This window comes from Penaeus japonicus, unplaced genomic scaffold (assembly GCF_977035675.1).
Source record: "Penaeus japonicus unplaced genomic scaffold, GWHDUDI00000001_assembly GWHDUDI00000030, whole genome shotgun sequence".
NCBI classification, from domain to species: Eukaryota; Metazoa; Arthropoda; class Malacostraca; order Decapoda; family Penaeidae; genus Penaeus; species Penaeus japonicus.
In genome coordinates, this window is record NW_028234432.1 from 24388207 (window position 1) to 24405706 (window position 17500).

Sequence of the window (17500 nt, forward strand, 5' to 3'; positions counted from 1 at the left end):
AGAGAGAGAGAGAGAGAGAGAGAGAGAGAGAGAGAGAGAGAGAGAGAGAGAGAGAGAGAGAAGGACAAGATGGCGACGTGTCGGTTCAACTGTCTATCCATCAATCCCTAATAGATAAATAGACACGAGAAGCGAAAGCGTGATTTATCTATCTACACCACCCACCCCCTTTCACACCCCACACCCACACCCTACCTCACCCCCATCCATACCCTACCTCACCCCTATTCACACCCTACCCCCACTCCCACACCCACTCCCTACCTCACCCCCACTCCCATACCCACCCTTCGTTGACTCACTAAGTAACAAGGGTGACAACCCTGAATATCACCCTTGAAGGAGGAGAAGGATGCACGCCCTTAGAGAGTATCCTGTAGGAGAGGTCTCGTGATTCTATCCGCACGGGGGGGGGGGGATCCTACGGGTCATGTGGTTGCTATTTCTCCTTCTTTGTTTTGGGTATTGTTGTTGTTTCTTTGTTATTATTGTTATTGTTATTACTACTACTACTATTACTGATGCTACTACTGTTACTACTACCATCACCACTACTACTGCTACAATTATTATCATTATCATTGTTAATATTATTATTATTATCATAATCACTGTCATCATTATTATTATTATTACTACTACAATTATTATTATTATCATTGTCATCTTGATTATTATCATTATTGCTTTTTGAGTTTTATCACTTCTTATTATTGTTCTTACTCTTTCGGTTTTCTTATTTGCTCAATGTCGTTAAACAGCCGTGTTGCTCTGACGACGTGCAATTGCAACGTCCAGGGAGCAATTTGACTGCTGAGAACCGGACGCTCACGAGGATGCGAAGATTGTTTTTTTTTTTTTTTTTTTTTTTTAGTTTCAAGTCTCTCTCTTCTCTCTACTCTCTTCTCTCCTCTCTCCTCTCTCCTCTCTCCTCTCTCCTCTCTCCCACTCCCTCCCCCCTCCCTCTCCCTCCCCCCTCCCTATCCCTTCACCTCTCCCCCTCTCCCTGTCCCTCTCCCTCTCCCTCTCCCTCTCCCTCTCCCTCTCCCTCTCCCTTTCCGTTATCACTCCAAAGTATTTGTTCTACTGTTCTCATGGTGGTACGCGGAGACACGGAGGAGATAAAGTCCTTTTGGGCTGACTCATCTGTTCGGCTGATAGGAGAGGGGGGAGGGGGAGAGGAAGGGGATGGGGTATAGGAGGGGGGGAAAGGGGTATAGGAGGCGGGAGGGGAAGAAGGTTCAGATGAAAGGAGAAGAGGGAAGGGGAAGAGGAAGGGAAAGGGGAAGGGAAAGGGGAGGGGAGGAGAAAAGTGGGCCGGGGGGACGGGGAGGGGTTGGAGAGGAGGGGTAAGGGAGGGGAAAAGGAGGTGGGTAGGAGAGGGGGGAAGGGAAAGGGGGTAAGGTAGGTATAATAAATTTCGAGATTGTTCATCCGCTCGTTTCGATTTTTATCTCCAGGATACAGATAAGAGGCGAGCATCGTTTGGAAGATACAAAAAAAATATATATATATATAAATTAAGATAGTATATATGCAATGTAAATTGACTAGTTCTAATTTTGGGAAGCCGTAAAGTTTTTCTTCTTCTATTTAATGGGTCTGTTCTCTAGTTTCTGGTGCACGGTGTGTAAAGATAATTTTTCAAGAGATGCTGTTTGGATCTTGAGATAAGCCTATTTGACGCATTTGCATACTTAATGACACCAGATCAAGTGTTAAAAAAATGAGGACAAGTCGGATTGCTACATGTTTGTGGTTGAGTGTCGTTTACAATAGTCTCCCTTGAATAATCAGAGAAAATGGGCAGAGCCAAGGAAAGAAAACGGTTCATTCAAGGTTCCTTCATCTGCTTGCCATTCATGATTTACCGCAAAGGCACGGATCGGTTACACACACAACTAGTCTTTGGTGGGAAGAGTAAACAAGCTGGAAGCTAGGTTGGAAAAATGCTCTAATCGATTTTTTTTATTATTGTCAATTTACGGTCGGAAACTTCTCTTTAAAAGACATCCTGTTTGGTTATCTATTTGGTGATACGACAGTGCCATAATTCACATGATGTTTTTGGGGTTTTCAATATAAGCTTTTTGTCTTGTTGCTCTCTCCCACCCCCCTTCTCTCTCTCTCTCTCTCTCTCTCTCTCTCTCTCTCTCTCTCTCTCTCTCTCTCTCTCTCTCTCTCTCTCTCTCTCTCTCTCTCTCTCTCTCTCCTCTCTCTCTCTCTCTCTCCTCCCCCTCCCCCCTCCCCCATCTCTCTCAGTGGAGAATATTTGTTACAAAAAAGATATATATATGAAAAGACGACAACCCTTATACGTAAATGATATAGTTATGAGTGATTCGTATATACTGCTCCTACCATTACCATTCACCAACCATCGCTCGACCATTACTGCCATTACCATCACTGCACTCACCTCCCCCCCCCTTGCAGAGTCAACAGGTGCGCACCGTGCGCCTGTCAGTCTTCAGTTCACGTCGAGTGGTTCTTACGTCACAGTTCTTGAGAGAACGAGTCATGTGCTTATCTTGAAAATTTTATCGTTCACTCCCTATGATTGAACGGGGATTGTGAACCGAGCTATTTCAGCGATGCGTTAGATAGTAAGAGTATATTCCGGGAGGAAGTATATTATACTACGACTTCCGCCTCGGTATGATATCTGATTAGGGGTAACCGTCCAAACGCCTTATCGCTGATTCATGATTCTGACATGTCGAAACAAGGGGTTTAAAAGGGATAGAGAGAAGGAGTAGTAGAGATACTGTGAGACTATTTGAGGTATTTCTTTAGATACCAGTGGATACATTGGATTCAGGATTGAACGTCGGATGTGTAATATTATAAAGTAAGATATAGTGATGAGGGTAATGAGAATAATGATAATGATAATAATAATAATGATGATAATGATAGTAATGATAGCGAGAGACGAACAGTAAGGAGACCGGAATAATCTCGACATTGCAATACCAATTGCAATTAATCGGGAAACGAATTACAAGAAGTCTAATACTCGAAACAACCCCCCCCCCCCTACACACACCCCGAAAAACAAATAGAATACCCAGACGAAAATGAGAAACCGAACGTATTTTGCACGTGTTGAGTGCGAACGTTCGGTCGGTCGTTCGGTAAAGCGAATACGTACGGAAGTCAGTCGACGGCGTGGCTCCGTGGGGGGGGGGGAGGGGGCAGGAGGGGGAGGTGAAGGGAGGGAGGGATAGGAGGGGGAAGGGGAAGGGAAGGAGGGAGGGAGGGAGTGAGTGAGTGATAGATAGAAGGGAAGAAGGGAGGGGGGAGGAGGGGAAGGGGAAGGAAGGAGGGGGAGGGGTAGGGGAAGGGAGGGAGTGATAGGAGCAGTAACGTGGCGTAAGGCTTCTTTTTTTTACGAGGGGGGGGTTATTATTACTCATTTTTATTTTGTTTTCATTCGTTTTCTTGTGGTTTTCCTGTGTAAGTCATTCGTATTCCTGTTTTTTATCTGTATCAGACACGTGTTTCTTTTTTCTCATTTATTTTGTATTCATATATTTCCTCCATCTTGTATATTTGTTTGTTTATTTTATTTGTTTGCTTGCTTGTGGAAGGGCGTGGTTCCGGCGGCGAGGAAATGCGTCATAGGAATTTACGAAAGCGCGCCGTGTTTGGCCGAAGGAAGGTGTTTGGAAGGCGTACAGTTGCGTGTGCGTGTGTTTGTTTGTTTGTTTGTTTTTTTGTCACTTCCCGTCGCTTTCTTTTATATTTGGGGTTATGTGTATTTCTTTGAAGTTATCCGGCACGGTAAATGGGTCGTGTGTGCGTGTGTATATCTGTGTGTATGTATGTATGTATGTATGTATGTATGTATACATACATGTTCGCCCCCTCTCTGTCTCTTCCTGACCAACTGTTCTCGTTTCTCTCTATCTTTCTCTATTCTCTCTCTTTCTCTCTCTCTCTCTCTCTCTCTCTCTCTCTCTCTCTCTCTCTCTCTCTCTCTCTCTCTCTCTCTCTCTCTCTCTCTCTCTCTCTCTCTTCGCTCTTTGCTTCCCCTCTTGTAAGTCCCCTTCCGCGTTCCTCTCTTCTCACCCTCTCTTCCTGTCTTCTCTCAATTCCCCCTCTTGTTGCCCCCCCCCCCCCCGCTATCCCCCTGCAACATACCCCCCCTCTCCCCTCGGTGCCACAACCCGGAGGCTCGCTAGGCACATCCATCACCCGATATCATTGCTTCGTGACGTGGCAGGGGAGGTGTGTGTGTGTGTGTGTGTGTGTGTGTGTGTGTGTGTGTGTGTACATTCGTCCAAGGTTAGGAGACTAGTGCAGGGGAGAGCGGAAGGTCGCGAGGGTGAGAAGGGGAGGTCAAAGGTTAGCTACGGAGATCCGCTTAGGTTGACCCATCGCTCCTAGCTGTTAATATAGACCCCGAAGAGATAAAAGGCAACCTGATGATAAGCAGATAGTGCGATAACCCACGCACGTTCTCAAGCACACAATCACGCTCGGGAAACTTTCCCACGGGACACGTATCCGACATGTGTCCTCCTCCTCCTCCTTCCCCGTGCAGGATGTGTCCCTTCTATGATCATGCTTTAACGTGCCCCCCTCCCTCCTTCCCCCCTCCCCCCACCACAAACAAATACATTCCCAGGAGGTACTTGTTTTCGGTGCTTGGCCCGGGTGGATAGTTCCCCCGGGGGGCGGAGTGTCATATGGGGGATGGGTGGAGGGGTGGAGGGAAGGTGGAGGGGTAGAGTGGAGGTGGAGGTGGAGGGTTTGAAGGGATGGGGGATGGGAAGAGGTTAAGGGTTGGGGTTAGAAGGCGTGAGGGATGGGCGGAGGGAAGGGTGTGTGTGTGTGTGTGTGTGTGTGTGTGTGTGTGTGTGTGTGTGTGTGTGTGTGTGTGTGTGTGTGTGTGTGGAGTGAGTGAGGAAGGGAGGGGGTAATGGGAGAGGTTGGGTGGGGGTCTGGATGGGGGTAGTAGGGGTAGGGGTAGAGGGAGGCGAATATGTCATGTGATCACATCGAGATCCTGATAGTGAAGTAGCATCCGTTTCTCTCTCTCTCTCTCTCTCTCTCTCTCTCTCTCTCTCTCTCTCTCTCTCTCTCTCTCTCTCTCTCTCTCTCTCTCTCTCTCTCTCTCTCTCTCTCGCTCGCTCTCGCTCTCGCTCTCGCTCTCTATTTCTCTTTCTCCCTCCCCTTATTTCTTCATATCTATCTTTCTTTTTGTCTATCTCTTTCTCTTCCTCTTTCTCTCTCTCATCTACCCATCTACCCTTTATCTCCCTGTCTCGTCACAACACGCCATGCCTATACCATGAGTAACTACCGGATATCTGATAGCAAGGGTGGTAGTCAGGGGGAGAGGGAGGGAGGGGGGACATACTCATACGTTTTGTTGCGGTGGGGGGGGGGGTAAAGGGGTGGGGGTAATGAGGGAGGCAGGGGGAGATGTGACACTCGCTTATATACAGATCCCCCGAGCGATATCGCGATAGTGTAGTCTGTCTCTCGACGCGGTGTGAGATACATCGTACACACACACACACACGGGCGCATACGCACGCATACACACTTCATCACTTCGGGATTCCGTACTCGCCCTGCTCGACCCGTACAAACCAATTGCCGACCGATCGACGTGCGACAGACAGACGATCCAATCCCTTACGCATCTCGCTTCGTCTCGCCTCGTCTCGCCTCGTCTCGCCGCAGCTTCGGTTCGCTTGGCCGGGAAAGGAATCATGAGTAGGTCAAGCGCTTGTTGTGATGCGGGTAAAAATGTCAAGGTGGTATTGATCGGATGTGGAGGGAGTGGATGTGGTTGGGTGGTTCGAGCCCGTGTGGTTGGTCTCAGTGGACGCGCCGGCCTGATCGACTCGTCGGCCTACCACCTCGTCGGGTCCTCCTGTTGAAGTATACCAGATTTATACGGTATACGTCGTCATACCACAACATTCTGGGATATACCACCTTGTCCCTTGCCCCCTCGTCTGTATGTGTTTGTTGGTTGTTGTCATGGCAAAAAGAAAGTGGAAAATGTCAATCGAAGGAAATCGGTGATATGATGAAATAACGTAACCTCGGGCAAAATGTTCATTCCCTCCCCCCTCCCCTCCCCCTCCCCCTCCCCCTCCCCCTCCTTATCCCTTCCCAAACCGTCTTGGATTATTCTAAAAATAGTACATTTCAGTAGTTAACTCTTCCCCTTCCCTTCGTGACTAACAAGTATTCCCTCCTCTTCCCCCTTAACCCCGCCCCATATTCCTCCTCTCCCCTCCCCACTTACCCCCTCTCACCCCTCCCGACTTCCCTCCCTCATCTCTCCCTCATCCTCCTAGTCTTACCCCTCCCCCTCATCCCTCCCCACATCCTTCCTAGCCCTCCCGTCATCCGTCTCACCCCTCCCCACTTCCCCCCTCACCCCTCCCCACGCCCGCTTGCAACGCCGCCCCGAGAATCTGACCCGAGTGTGTGTATGACTGTAGGGATCCAGTACAGCGAGCAGCTCAAGGACCGCGCGTCGCTGCTGCGGCCCAAGAAGGAGGAGCAGGTGGAGCAGGTGGAAGAGGAGGTGGAGGAGGAGGAGGAGGTGGAGCAACAGCCGCGTCCGCCTCAGCCTCTTCGGGGGCTTCTCCACCACCACTACCACCGCTCCGTCTGCGAAATCCCACGCGCCGACGAGGAGGACGCCGGGAGTGACGGCGGCCGCTGGTTCATATCCTCGTCCTCGTCTGCTTCTTCGTCTGCTTCTACTCCGTCCTCGTCTCCCCGAGGAGGAGGTCTGGGGGACGCGATGAGTTGGTGGAACGGCTACAGGAGGAGCTCGCCCTTGGACAGGGGACCATGGAACAAGGTAATGCAAGGGACGCTAGGAACGGTACAACAAAGAAACGGAGTGTGTGCGTGTGCGTGTGCGTGTGTATGTGCGTGTGCGTGTGTATATATGTGCGTGGGGAGTGTAGGCGCGTGTACGTATTCGCAAGTAAAGCCTCCATGACGGCTACGGCGTTTTTTCTCTCTCTCTCCTCTCGCCAGTTCCGGGTGGGCGGTTCCATCTCATTGCGTATAGTTGTGCGGACGTTGGCGGAGAGTGGGCTATTTTTAGCGACGGACAGTTGTTGTTGTTGCTGCTGCTGTTGCTGTTGCGGATTTGTGTGTCGTCCTTATGCGGGATTGCACGCTGTTATTGCGGGTCTGTGTGATGGCGTTAAGCGTCGTTGTTATGGCTGAGTGTTGTGTTAAGCGCGAGTTTTTTTATTATCTATTTATTTACTTATTTTTTAGTCTCTTGTGGTCATTATTACTATTGTGTTTCTTTATTGTAGTGATATTACTTTTGTTTTTCTTTATTGGACTGACTTGATTTTTTGGGGGGTTTAATCTTCGGGTTTACGTCACCGAGGTAAAACATGTTGTGTTCCCGGCTGACGATGGTATAAATTGTTATCTATTTGTTATCAGATAAGAGTGAAAATACCCCACCTTACCTTTCCTCTTTTCGGTTGATGAGTTTAATGAGAGAGCGAATGAGAGAAAGGGATTTATTGAACGAAAAGGAATTGAACTAATGCCTCTCGGTCTTTCCCCCCTCTCCCTCTCCTCCTCCTTCTCTTCAACCTTTCTCTCCCTTTCTTCCTCCCCACCTCCGTTTCCCCCTCCCGATTTCGCTTTTCTCTATCCCTCTTACCCTCTTTTGCTCTCCTTCCCACCCATCATTCATCTCCTTCCCCTCCCTCTCCCTCCCTCCCTCCCTCCCTCCTTCCCTCCCTCCTCCCGCTCTTAATCTATCTCCTATCCACCTCCCTCTACTCCCCCCCCATCCCTCTCCCTCCCTCCCTCCCTCTATCTCCTACCCTCCACCCTCCCCCCCTCCCACCCCTTCATTACAACCCAAACTAAGACTCTATAATCCCGTCAAGGAGAATAAAGGGGATTCATCAGTCACATGGCCGGGGGTAATCCACCGGGATTTCGCTCGGGTTTGGATTGGATGGACGGACATTAAAGAAAGAAAGAAAGAAAAAAGATTAAAACATATATCCATAATGATAGGAGGTGAGGGGGGACGGGGAGGAGGGAAGGGGGGAGGGTAAAGGGTTAGAAACATATATCCATAACGATAGGAGGAGATGGAGGGAGGGACGGGGGCGGGGAGGAGGGAAGGGGGAGGGTTAGAGGGTTAGAAACATATATCCATAACGATAGGAGGAGAGGGGGGGACGGGGGCGGGGGCGGGGAGGAGGGAAGGGGGGAGGGAGGGTTGGAGGGTTAGAGGGTCGTTTTCTCTGTCGTCGTCTTAGAAGGTCGTCTCAGCCGGTCGTTGAAGAATGTGACATTTCTTTGGTGAATTATCGATGCCTGGGCTGGGGGAGAGGGGGAGGTAGGAGGGGGGGACTTTTCTTCTTTTCTTTCTTTCTTTCTTTCTTTCTTTCTTTCTTTCAAAGATAACGTGATTTGGAAGACTATTTGAGATCATGTGAATGATTATATATTATCAGCAGTAGAAGAGGATAAAGAACAAAGCGAAGATTTAATTAAAAGGAAAAACAGCGAGAAAAAAAAACAAGAATAAAGATACGAGAACAACAACAACAACAACAAAACGATAATTAAAAGGAACAAAAGTAGAACATGAAGAACAGTTTCGACCTGAGAGAGGAACAGAGCGAAAGGCTGGTGAACGAAATCTCGCTTGAGCTACACAACGGACCGTTCGGATATCCTATTCCCTGCATCACCCTGCCATGTGGTGAGGGAGTGGAAGGGGGAGGGGGAGGGGAAGGGGAAGGGGAAGGTGCAAGAATGGGGAAGAAGGCGAAGGGGTGGGGATGGGGTAGTAGGGAGTGTGAGAAGAGGGAGAGGGGAAGGGGGAAAGGGAAGGGTGTGAGAAAGGGAAAGGAATGAATGGAGAGAGGGAAGGAGGGAAGGAGGGGGGGAGGAAGGGAGAAGGAGAGGATATAAACCACCAAAGAGGGGGGTGGAGGTGGAAGCAACAGGTAGTGATAATAAGTGGCTTTGGTGATGTGTGTCCATCTCCCTCCCCATTCCCTGTGCTCTCTTGCTTCCGCTTGTTAATTGAGAGAGAGAGAGAGAGAGAGAGAGAGAGAGAGAGAGAGAGAGAGAGAGAGAGAGAGAGAGAGAGAGAGAGAGAGAGAGAGAGAGAGAGAGAGAAGCGGAGACGGAGATAGAGACGGAAACATAAATAAGACGGGAAGATAGGAGAGGAGAAGGAGTAGGAGAGGGAGGAGGAGGAGAAGAAGAAGAAGAAGAATGAGAAGGAGGAGGAGGACATCGGAGCGGCATTGCGCGTGGCAGCTGTGAGGCAATGAGGCTCAAGCGGTCCCCTCCCTCACGAGTTGGCTCAGCTGTCCCTCACACTCGGCCCGGCCAGACCTCACCGCTCGGCTGACACTGCGGCGGATTGTGCGTCTGGCGTGTTAGTGTTGTCTGTGGATAGCTGACGAGGAGGGATTTAGCTGTTGTTTTTTCTGGTGATATCGTTGGGGATGTTTTTTTTCTTTTGTGCTTTGGCTTTTGTGTCTGTAAATGACTATATATCGAGTGTTCATCATTGGTTTAGTCTGCCATCATTATTTACGTCATTATTTCATTACATCCACACAAACCGATATATGAATATATGTACGTATATATATATATATATATATATATATATATATATATATATATATATATATATATATATATATATATATATATATATGTATGTATATATGTCTGTATGTCTGTATGCATGCATGTATGTGTCCACTTTAATGTGCCGCATTAGTTGATATTGATATTATGTAGGACATCGCCCCCTCCCTCACGCGCACACCACTCATTAGCCACAGTCGTCTTTTCAATCCATGACTCTCATGCTTGCTATCTCCCCCTTCCCCCTTCCCCCTTCGCCCCCCTCCCGCTGCAAATGAACAAATCGACCACGAAAGTACAGCCCCCTTAATTATCGCGATTAAGACCTCATTCCGCTCTTATCAAGCCTCACGTCGGCCGCGTGATGACAGCGTACGAAGCGCTCACAGACGCATAACACGAAGGATAATGGGTCATGGGCACGCGCATCGGACGGCGGCGTCGTAAAGTGCGGACGCAATCAGGCGTTCAGGCTCGACACGCGACGGGTTTTTTTAAGTCTTGGCCCCTTTCTTCCTTTTTTTTGTTCTTTATCTTCTTCGCCTTCGTCTTCTTCTTCTTCCTCTTTTTGTTCTTCTTCTTCTTCCTCTCCTTTTTCTTCTTCTTCTTCTTCTTCTTCATCTTCATCATCATCTTCCTCTTCCTCTTCCTCTTCTTCATTCGGTTTATTTGCTGTTTCTCCCAGATTCTCTTTATCCTCTTCCTGCTCCTTCTCCTCCACCTCCTCCACCTCCTCCACCTCCCCCTCCCCTCCCCTCCCCTCCCCTCCCCCACCACCTCCTCCTCCACCTCCTACTCCCCTCCTCCACCACCTCCTTCTCCTCCTCCCCCCCCTTCCTCCTACTCCACCACCACCTCCCCTCCCCCTCCCCTTCCCCCCTTAGTGAGGATAGAGAAAATCACGTATTCACGTATTCTGGAAAAAAGAGAAGAATGCGTTTACCGATCATAGGATTCTGACATATCTTGGTCGGCATCGGAATCATGTTTGTGCCTTTGCTTTTCTCTTGTTTCCTTTCTTGCGTGCTTTTTTTTTCTTTTCTTTTCTTTTCAAAGAGGATTGACTTATCAGGGCGGCTATTTTTATTGTTGTGTGTCGGGTCATTTCAGTCAACACGCGAGGTTGTTTAGTTTTTTTTTCTTTTCTTTTCTTTTTTTCTTTATGGATCGTGCGCTTGCCTGATGGACGAGAGATAAAGACACACTCACACTCACCCTCACACACTCACCCATTCCCACATTCACGCACTCACTCACACTCTCACTTACTGTGTGTGTCCTATTCGATCGCTACGAGTTGATAGATCGGTGAATAAACGTGATGGATATTTTCTTTTGATGTGTTTGTCTTTTTGATAAGGTGATGCGGCCATTGTTGTTGTCATTTTATTTGTTTATTTATTATTATTATTTTTTGGGGGGGGGGAGTGGGAAAGTTATTGTGTCTTTGAGTGGCGGTGGGAGGGGCTGCGTACAGTGCAAATGCGCCCCGTCATCAATCAAGAGAGAGGACGCGAGGATGGGCGTTTAGGGGGAGGGGGTAGGAGGAGGAGGAGAAGGAGGAGGAGGAGGAGGAGGAGGAGGAGGAGGAGGAGGAGGAGGAGGAGGAGGAGGAGGAGGGGGGGGGAGGAGGAAGAAGGGGGGAAGTAAAAAAGAGGGATGGGTGAGGGTAGGAAGAGGTGGAGGAGAAGAAGGAGGAAGGTGTAGGGGGAAGAGGAGGAGGAGGAGAAGAAGAAACAGTAGGAAGGAATTGAGGGAGGGAATAGGAGGAGGAAGGGAAGCTAGGAATAGAAAGAAGGGGCGAGGAGAGGGTAGAGGGGACACAGGGCGTAGAAAAGGATGGGAGGGGAGGGAGGAGTCGGGAGGGAATGGACGGGGATGGGGGAGGAGAGAGGGGGGGTGGAATGGAGGGAGGAGGGGAAGGAGGGGAGAGTCATTTAGATTAGCCCTTCATCATGCAAGGTGACAACGAGGTGTGTATATGTATGTATGTATGTATGTGTGTGTGTGCGGCCAAGACCTACACCCACCTACCACATCGCCTACTCTCTAGAGGGGCCAGAAAGTCCACCTAAGAGTATGGATCGGTTCCCCCATTCCCTTCCCCCCTCTCCGGAGCATGCTCAGTTTCCCCCCCATTCGCCTCTCTCTCACTCTCTCTCTCTCTCTCTCTTCCTCCCTCCCCCTCTCCCTCTCCCCCTACCTCCCCTCCGAGGTCGTGAGTTGAGCCTCCTTCCTCGTTCAGTGGCGGGTCGAGCGCTGATGCTGGCGGTCGTCGCGCGGGCGGGGTGAGGCGAAAGGGGGGGAAGGGGGGGAGGGAGGGGAGCGGAGGAGGAGGAGGAGGAGGAGGGGGATGGGGGGGGAGAGAGCGTATTTTCCTGGACTTAGTCTCAAGATCGACGTCCTGGCATTCGGAGGGCGTGGCGGAGAGGGTGTCTCAGATCAGTGTGTGTGTGTCTCTGGCTCTCCCCCCCTTCCTTTTGTTTTCTTCTAATCTACTATGTCTATTTTTCGTATGTTTTTTTTTTTTTTTTTGGGGGGGGCGGGGGTCGTGGAAAGAAATCCATACGGCCTACTTTGCGTTTCGGTTTCGTGGTGAATTGTGATGATCTGTGCACGCGATTGGTGAAAGCAAGGTGGTGACGAGTCCATGTGTGTGTATATATATATGCATACATGTATCGGATACATATCGATGTTCTTTTTTATATGATTTTTAATTCTTTTTTTTTTAATCGTGAGGCCTTTCACGAAGAGAGAACAGTTTGAGAACGGAGAGGAAAGAACAGAGATCGAAAGAACAAGGTGAAGAATTTTGAGCACAGTGATCCAAAATAGGAAGTGATATGTGGCCGCATATCAGAACATAGAGTATGTGTTTTCTCTCCTATCTACCTTGTGTATGCTCGCTTGCCTCATATGTTGTTCGTTCTCTCAACGTGTGGACTTTGAAATGACAGGAAACATGTTTTTTGCGTGTGTTTTTTTTCTTTTTCATGTTAGTCTCAGTGTGTTTGCACGATTGGTAGCGTATATATATATATATATATATATATATATATATATATATATATATATATATATATAATATATATATATAAATATATATATATAATATATATTATATATATACATACAATATATACATATATATAACATATACACATACATATATACATATATACATATATACATATATAAATATATATATATGTATATATATATATATATAAATATATTATGGTAAACTCTTAATCTCAGATTTTTATTTAGCCTTCATATTTAGAATCGGTGTTATAATAAGAAATGTGCTTGTCAGTGTCCGTGTTTTTATACCAGTTTTGTATCATTATTTGTGGGAGAGTGTGTATGAAGAAGGACACAGCGCTCAGGAGTACCGCCTCATTTGCATAATCAATTTGTTCGCTGTGGGAACCCCCCTTCGTCATTCGCTTTGGATCTTTGCTTCTTCTGTACCTCAAGGAAAATAATTTTTTTTTACCCTTTGAATGAATCTTGAGTTAAGGGGAGAGAAATGCAAGGTGTTTGAATGGAGAGGGGAGTGTGTGTGTGTGTGTGTGTGTGTGTGTGTGTGTGTGTGTGTGTAGGAGGGGGTGCGTAGTTTGTTTGTTTGTGTGTATGTTGTTTTGCGTCATGTTGTGTTTGTACCCTGCTACATGAGCTGTGACCAAAAACGTGTTATGGACGACCTTGTCAATGTGTCGCAAAAAATTATCTCTCGTCTATCTCCTCTTGATATCTCGTCCTTTCTCTTCTCTTTTTTATTTTTTCATTCTTTTCTGTCTCTCTCCTCTCTCTCCAGTCTCTTTCATGACTATTACTGTTTCTCCTCTCTCTCTCTCTCTCTCTCTCTCTCTCTCTCTCTCTCTCTCTCTCTCTCTCTCTCTCTCTCTCTCTCTCTCTCTCTCTCTCTCTCTCTCTCTCTCTCTCTTCTTTCTTCTCCCTTTACTCCTTCCCTCCCTCCCTTCCTCCCCTCCCTCCCTTCTTCCCTCCCTCCCCTCCCTCCCTTCTTCCCTCCCTCCCCTCCCTCCCTTCTTCCCTCCCTTCCTGCTTCCTGCTCCAGTGACGCATCCGAGTTGGTGCTACGCTGATTGTGGATTCTGCGGGCCTGCGAGGCGGTTCCCAAACACTTGCGATTAATGTCGACATCAAACCCTTTTAATCAGCTGTAGGAAATTACTAGATGCTTAGAAATGTTTCAGAAAGTATTAGTTGTAGGAATTGTATAGTATTCTCCGTCTTTCCTTTGTTTTTTGTTTTATTTGTTTGTTGTCCATGGCATGATGATTATAGGAAGTCTCCCCTCCTCTGTCTTGATTTGACAGCGTGCCAAGCAAATCTTTTTCCTTCTCTGTCGTGCCCTGTTTGTGTTTTGTTTTTTGTTTTTGTTTGTTTCTTGTCTTTGGTTTAGGGTTCTCGCGTGTGTTCGTTGCTGATTTGTGTTTATTTTTATACAGTGGTTTGTTTTTGTTTGTATGTGTGCGAGTTTGTTTTACTTGTTTGTTTGTGTGAAAATACGAAAAAAAACTGAATTAAAACATCAATATCTTATTATTCTTGTCCTTTTCTTACTCTAGTTCGTGTTCGGTTTAAGGATAACCTAAAACAAAAAATCCTCTGAAAAGACATTGATTTTATGCAACGACGATTTCGGTCGTCAATGCCACAATCAGGGGAAGCAGAGACATAAATGTTCCCTTACATCAAGGACGTTACCCATAAATTGATGAGAAAGGTAAGCCATGGTCAGCCCTCCAACCCGTTTTCTACGTGGGTAGATGGTGTCGTTTTTTATTCAAAGAAAACGGGAGTAATAACAGACGAAGAGGTTTTTTTTTATGCTTGTGTGGTACTCTGGCGTTTGTCATTTGTTTGTTTTTTTATTTTTTTATTTAATTATTTATTTATTTATTTATTTTTGGAATGAGGTTTAATGGAGGTCTCTTTCCTTTATTGCACAGAGCACAAATCAGATGCAAATTGATATGCGTAATTACACCTGCCTGTCCTCACGCTTTGTGCATGGGAATTTCATTTATTTTTTATCTTTTTTTATTATGAATTCGTTAATCTATTTTTAGAATGTCTGGCTTTGTTTGTTGACCTATTTATTATTCAGGAGATGTGAAGGAATATGATTATGAAAATGATGTGGATGATAGTAATGACGATCCAAGGCCTTTTATGTGATTATCGAAGATTGGATATTCATTGGATAAACAAAAGACTTTCGTTTTATGGATTATTGGATCTGGATAGCGTAGATTTGATCTGAAGGAGAATTGGAATGCTTTATTTTACGACCCGTTTTTTTTTTTTTTTTTTTTTTTTTTTTTTTTTTTGACGATGTTTGTGTAGATTTTGGGTATAGAGTGTATGTAAATTTTACTTATGTATAGTTGTTTGATAGTCTTATTCTTTTATTTGTTTTGTTTTCTCTAAGTCTTATATATATGTCTTATATATATATATATATATATATATATATATATATATATATATATATATATATAATATAATATATATATATATATATATATATCTTTCTCGTTTTGTTTTGTTGGCATTCGTTATTCCCAGCTGTTTCCCTTTTCGACTTTCCTTCATTTTTTTTTGTTTGTTTGTTTCCTTGACATATCTTCCTCTTATTTCTATTTTTTTTCTTTTCTTTCTCTTTCTCTTTTTCATTATCCCTTTTCATCATTTCTTTATGTTCTTCTCTGTCTCCTTTTCAGCATTTTCTCCTCTTCAGTTTCCCATCTCTCAGCATTATTCTCCTTTTCTCCTGTGTCCCCTCATCCATCCACCCTCCTCATTTCTCCCCTCATTTCTCCTCTCATCTTTCTCGTCCTTCAGTATCTTTCAGTCGTCTCGTTTGCGGTGAATCAGCAACGCAATTTACGAATTCCGGCTTCCCCCGGGATCCGTTATCGACAACAATCTCGTGTCTTATCGGTGACTCAGCTGACCCGAGGAATGACAGGTGTTGCGTGTCCTCTCCCGCCGTCGACCTCCCCCCCCCCCACTCCCACTCACACTCCACTCCCCTTCTCGATCTTCCCCCTACCCCCCATTTACCCCATACTCATTCTCACTCTCACTCTCACTCCCCATTTCCTTTCCTCCTGATCTCCCTACTTTCTTCTTTCCCCCCTCTTTCTGCTTTCCTCATTTCCCTTTCCTCCATTTTCCCTCTCCATCCCTCTTGATTTCCCTCCTTCCCTTCCTTTTCATTTTTTCCTTTCTCCTCTTCCTTCCCTCCCTCAACGTCCCTATCCCCTTTTCCTCCCCCCTCTCCCCTTCCCTCCCCCTCTCCCCCCTCTCCCCTTCCCTCCCCCCTCTCCCCCCTCTCCCCTTCCCTCCCCCCCTCTCCCCTTCCCTCCCCCTCACCCTCCTCTCCCCCTCTCCCCCTCTCCCCATTCCCTCCCCCCGCACCCCCTTCCCGCGTATGAGGTATCGACGATGAACTCGGCTCGTAGATAAGCCCTTATCCAGGGTATCAGCAGGTGGCAGGTAAATCACTCCAGAGACAAGGGAGTCAATCAGTTAGCTAGTCAGTTAGTCAGTCAGTTGGTCAGTGCCAGTCAGTGTTTACTTACGATCGGGTGCCTTGAGCGGAGTGCCAGTTAGTGCCGCGAAGTGTCGAGTGGTTATCGGGGGAGATTTCTGTATAGTTTTCGCGGGATTGCTTGTCTCTACCAAGGTGAGAATGAGTGTTACGTGGGTGTGTGGGCGAGAGGGTGTGGGTGTAGGTGTTTGGTTGTGGGCGGGGAAAAGAGGAGAGGATATTTAATCTTTATTTCCGATGCTTACTATTTATTGATTATTTGTATATATTTTTGTGTATTTTTTATTTATTTCTTTCTTCTTCTTCTTATTATTATTATTATTTTTTTATTATTATTTTTTTTGACATGTTGATGTCCATTTTACTGTGTGTTGAAATCCGCGTCGTGACCAGAATGATAAGCATTCAGCTTTTATTGCACAAGATTATTGCTGAAATGTATTTTTTTCATTCTATTATGGTCTCCGTAGAACATTTGACGACCTCATGAATATATGTGCGTAAACTCAAACACACCTACACACACACACATACACACACACACACACACACACACACACACACACACACACACACACACACACACACACACACAAGGATGTACTCCCTCGTGTGCGGACTTTTAATTTCGCCGGCATTGTTTTTGTTATTGTTGTTGTTGGTATTTCGAAATGGGGAAGCGGGCATTCCGGCGAGGGATGGTAGGGTAAGGGGTAGGCGATAGGGGGGGAGTGTAAGGTTTTATTGTTGATGCAGTCCTGTCGTAAAATGCCGCTGTCATCTCCCGTAACCATCATCGCTACAGTCCTCCCTCCTCCCCCTTCCCTTTCCCCTTCCCCTTCCCCTTCCCCTTCCCCTTCCCCTTCCCCACTTCTCACCCCTCCCTTTCTCCCACCCCTTCCCCCACTTCTCCCGAAACCTCCCCCTCCCTCACTTTCCACTCCCCTACTTCCCACTCCCCCTCACCTCCTCTCCCCCTCCTCCCCCTCTCCTCCCCCTCCCCCTCCCCTCACCCCTCACCCTCCCATCTCAATTCACCCGATCCTCAAGGATGTCGTCTTGGAGGAGAACATGAACATCCTTCTTTCTTTCTTTCTTTCTTTCTTTTATTGTCCTTGCTCCTTCGGGAATATCCTTCTCCTTGGAACTTCGTTTGCCTGAAGATGGGGAGAAAGACGTCCTTTCTCCCTCCCTCCCCCTCCCTCCCCCTCCCTCTCTGCTTCCTTCTTATGATCTGTTTTTTTTTTTTCTTCTTCTTCTTCTTCCATC

The 17500-nt window shown here is 46.9% G+C and overlaps 1 protein-coding gene across 8 annotated transcripts in view; it reads left to right on the top strand.

Moving 5' to 3' along the window:
• Sarm (sterile alpha and armadillo motif) overlaps window positions 1-17500 on the top strand; it is a 475169-nt gene that overhangs the window by 405174 nt on the left and 52495 nt on the right. Inside the window, exons 1-2 of one of the 8 annotated variants that reach the window (XM_043020628.2) lie at window positions 5486-5730; window positions 6471-6838. The exons of the other annotated variants lie outside the window; for them this stretch is intronic. Of the exons in view, the coding sequence (XP_042876562.1) occupies window positions 5727-5730; window positions 6471-6838 (372 nt within the window). The 5' untranslated portion in view covers window positions 5486-5726. Of the gene's footprint in view, window positions 1-5485; window positions 5731-6470; window positions 6839-17500 lie in introns of those variants that run through there. 8 annotated transcript variants of the gene reach the window in all.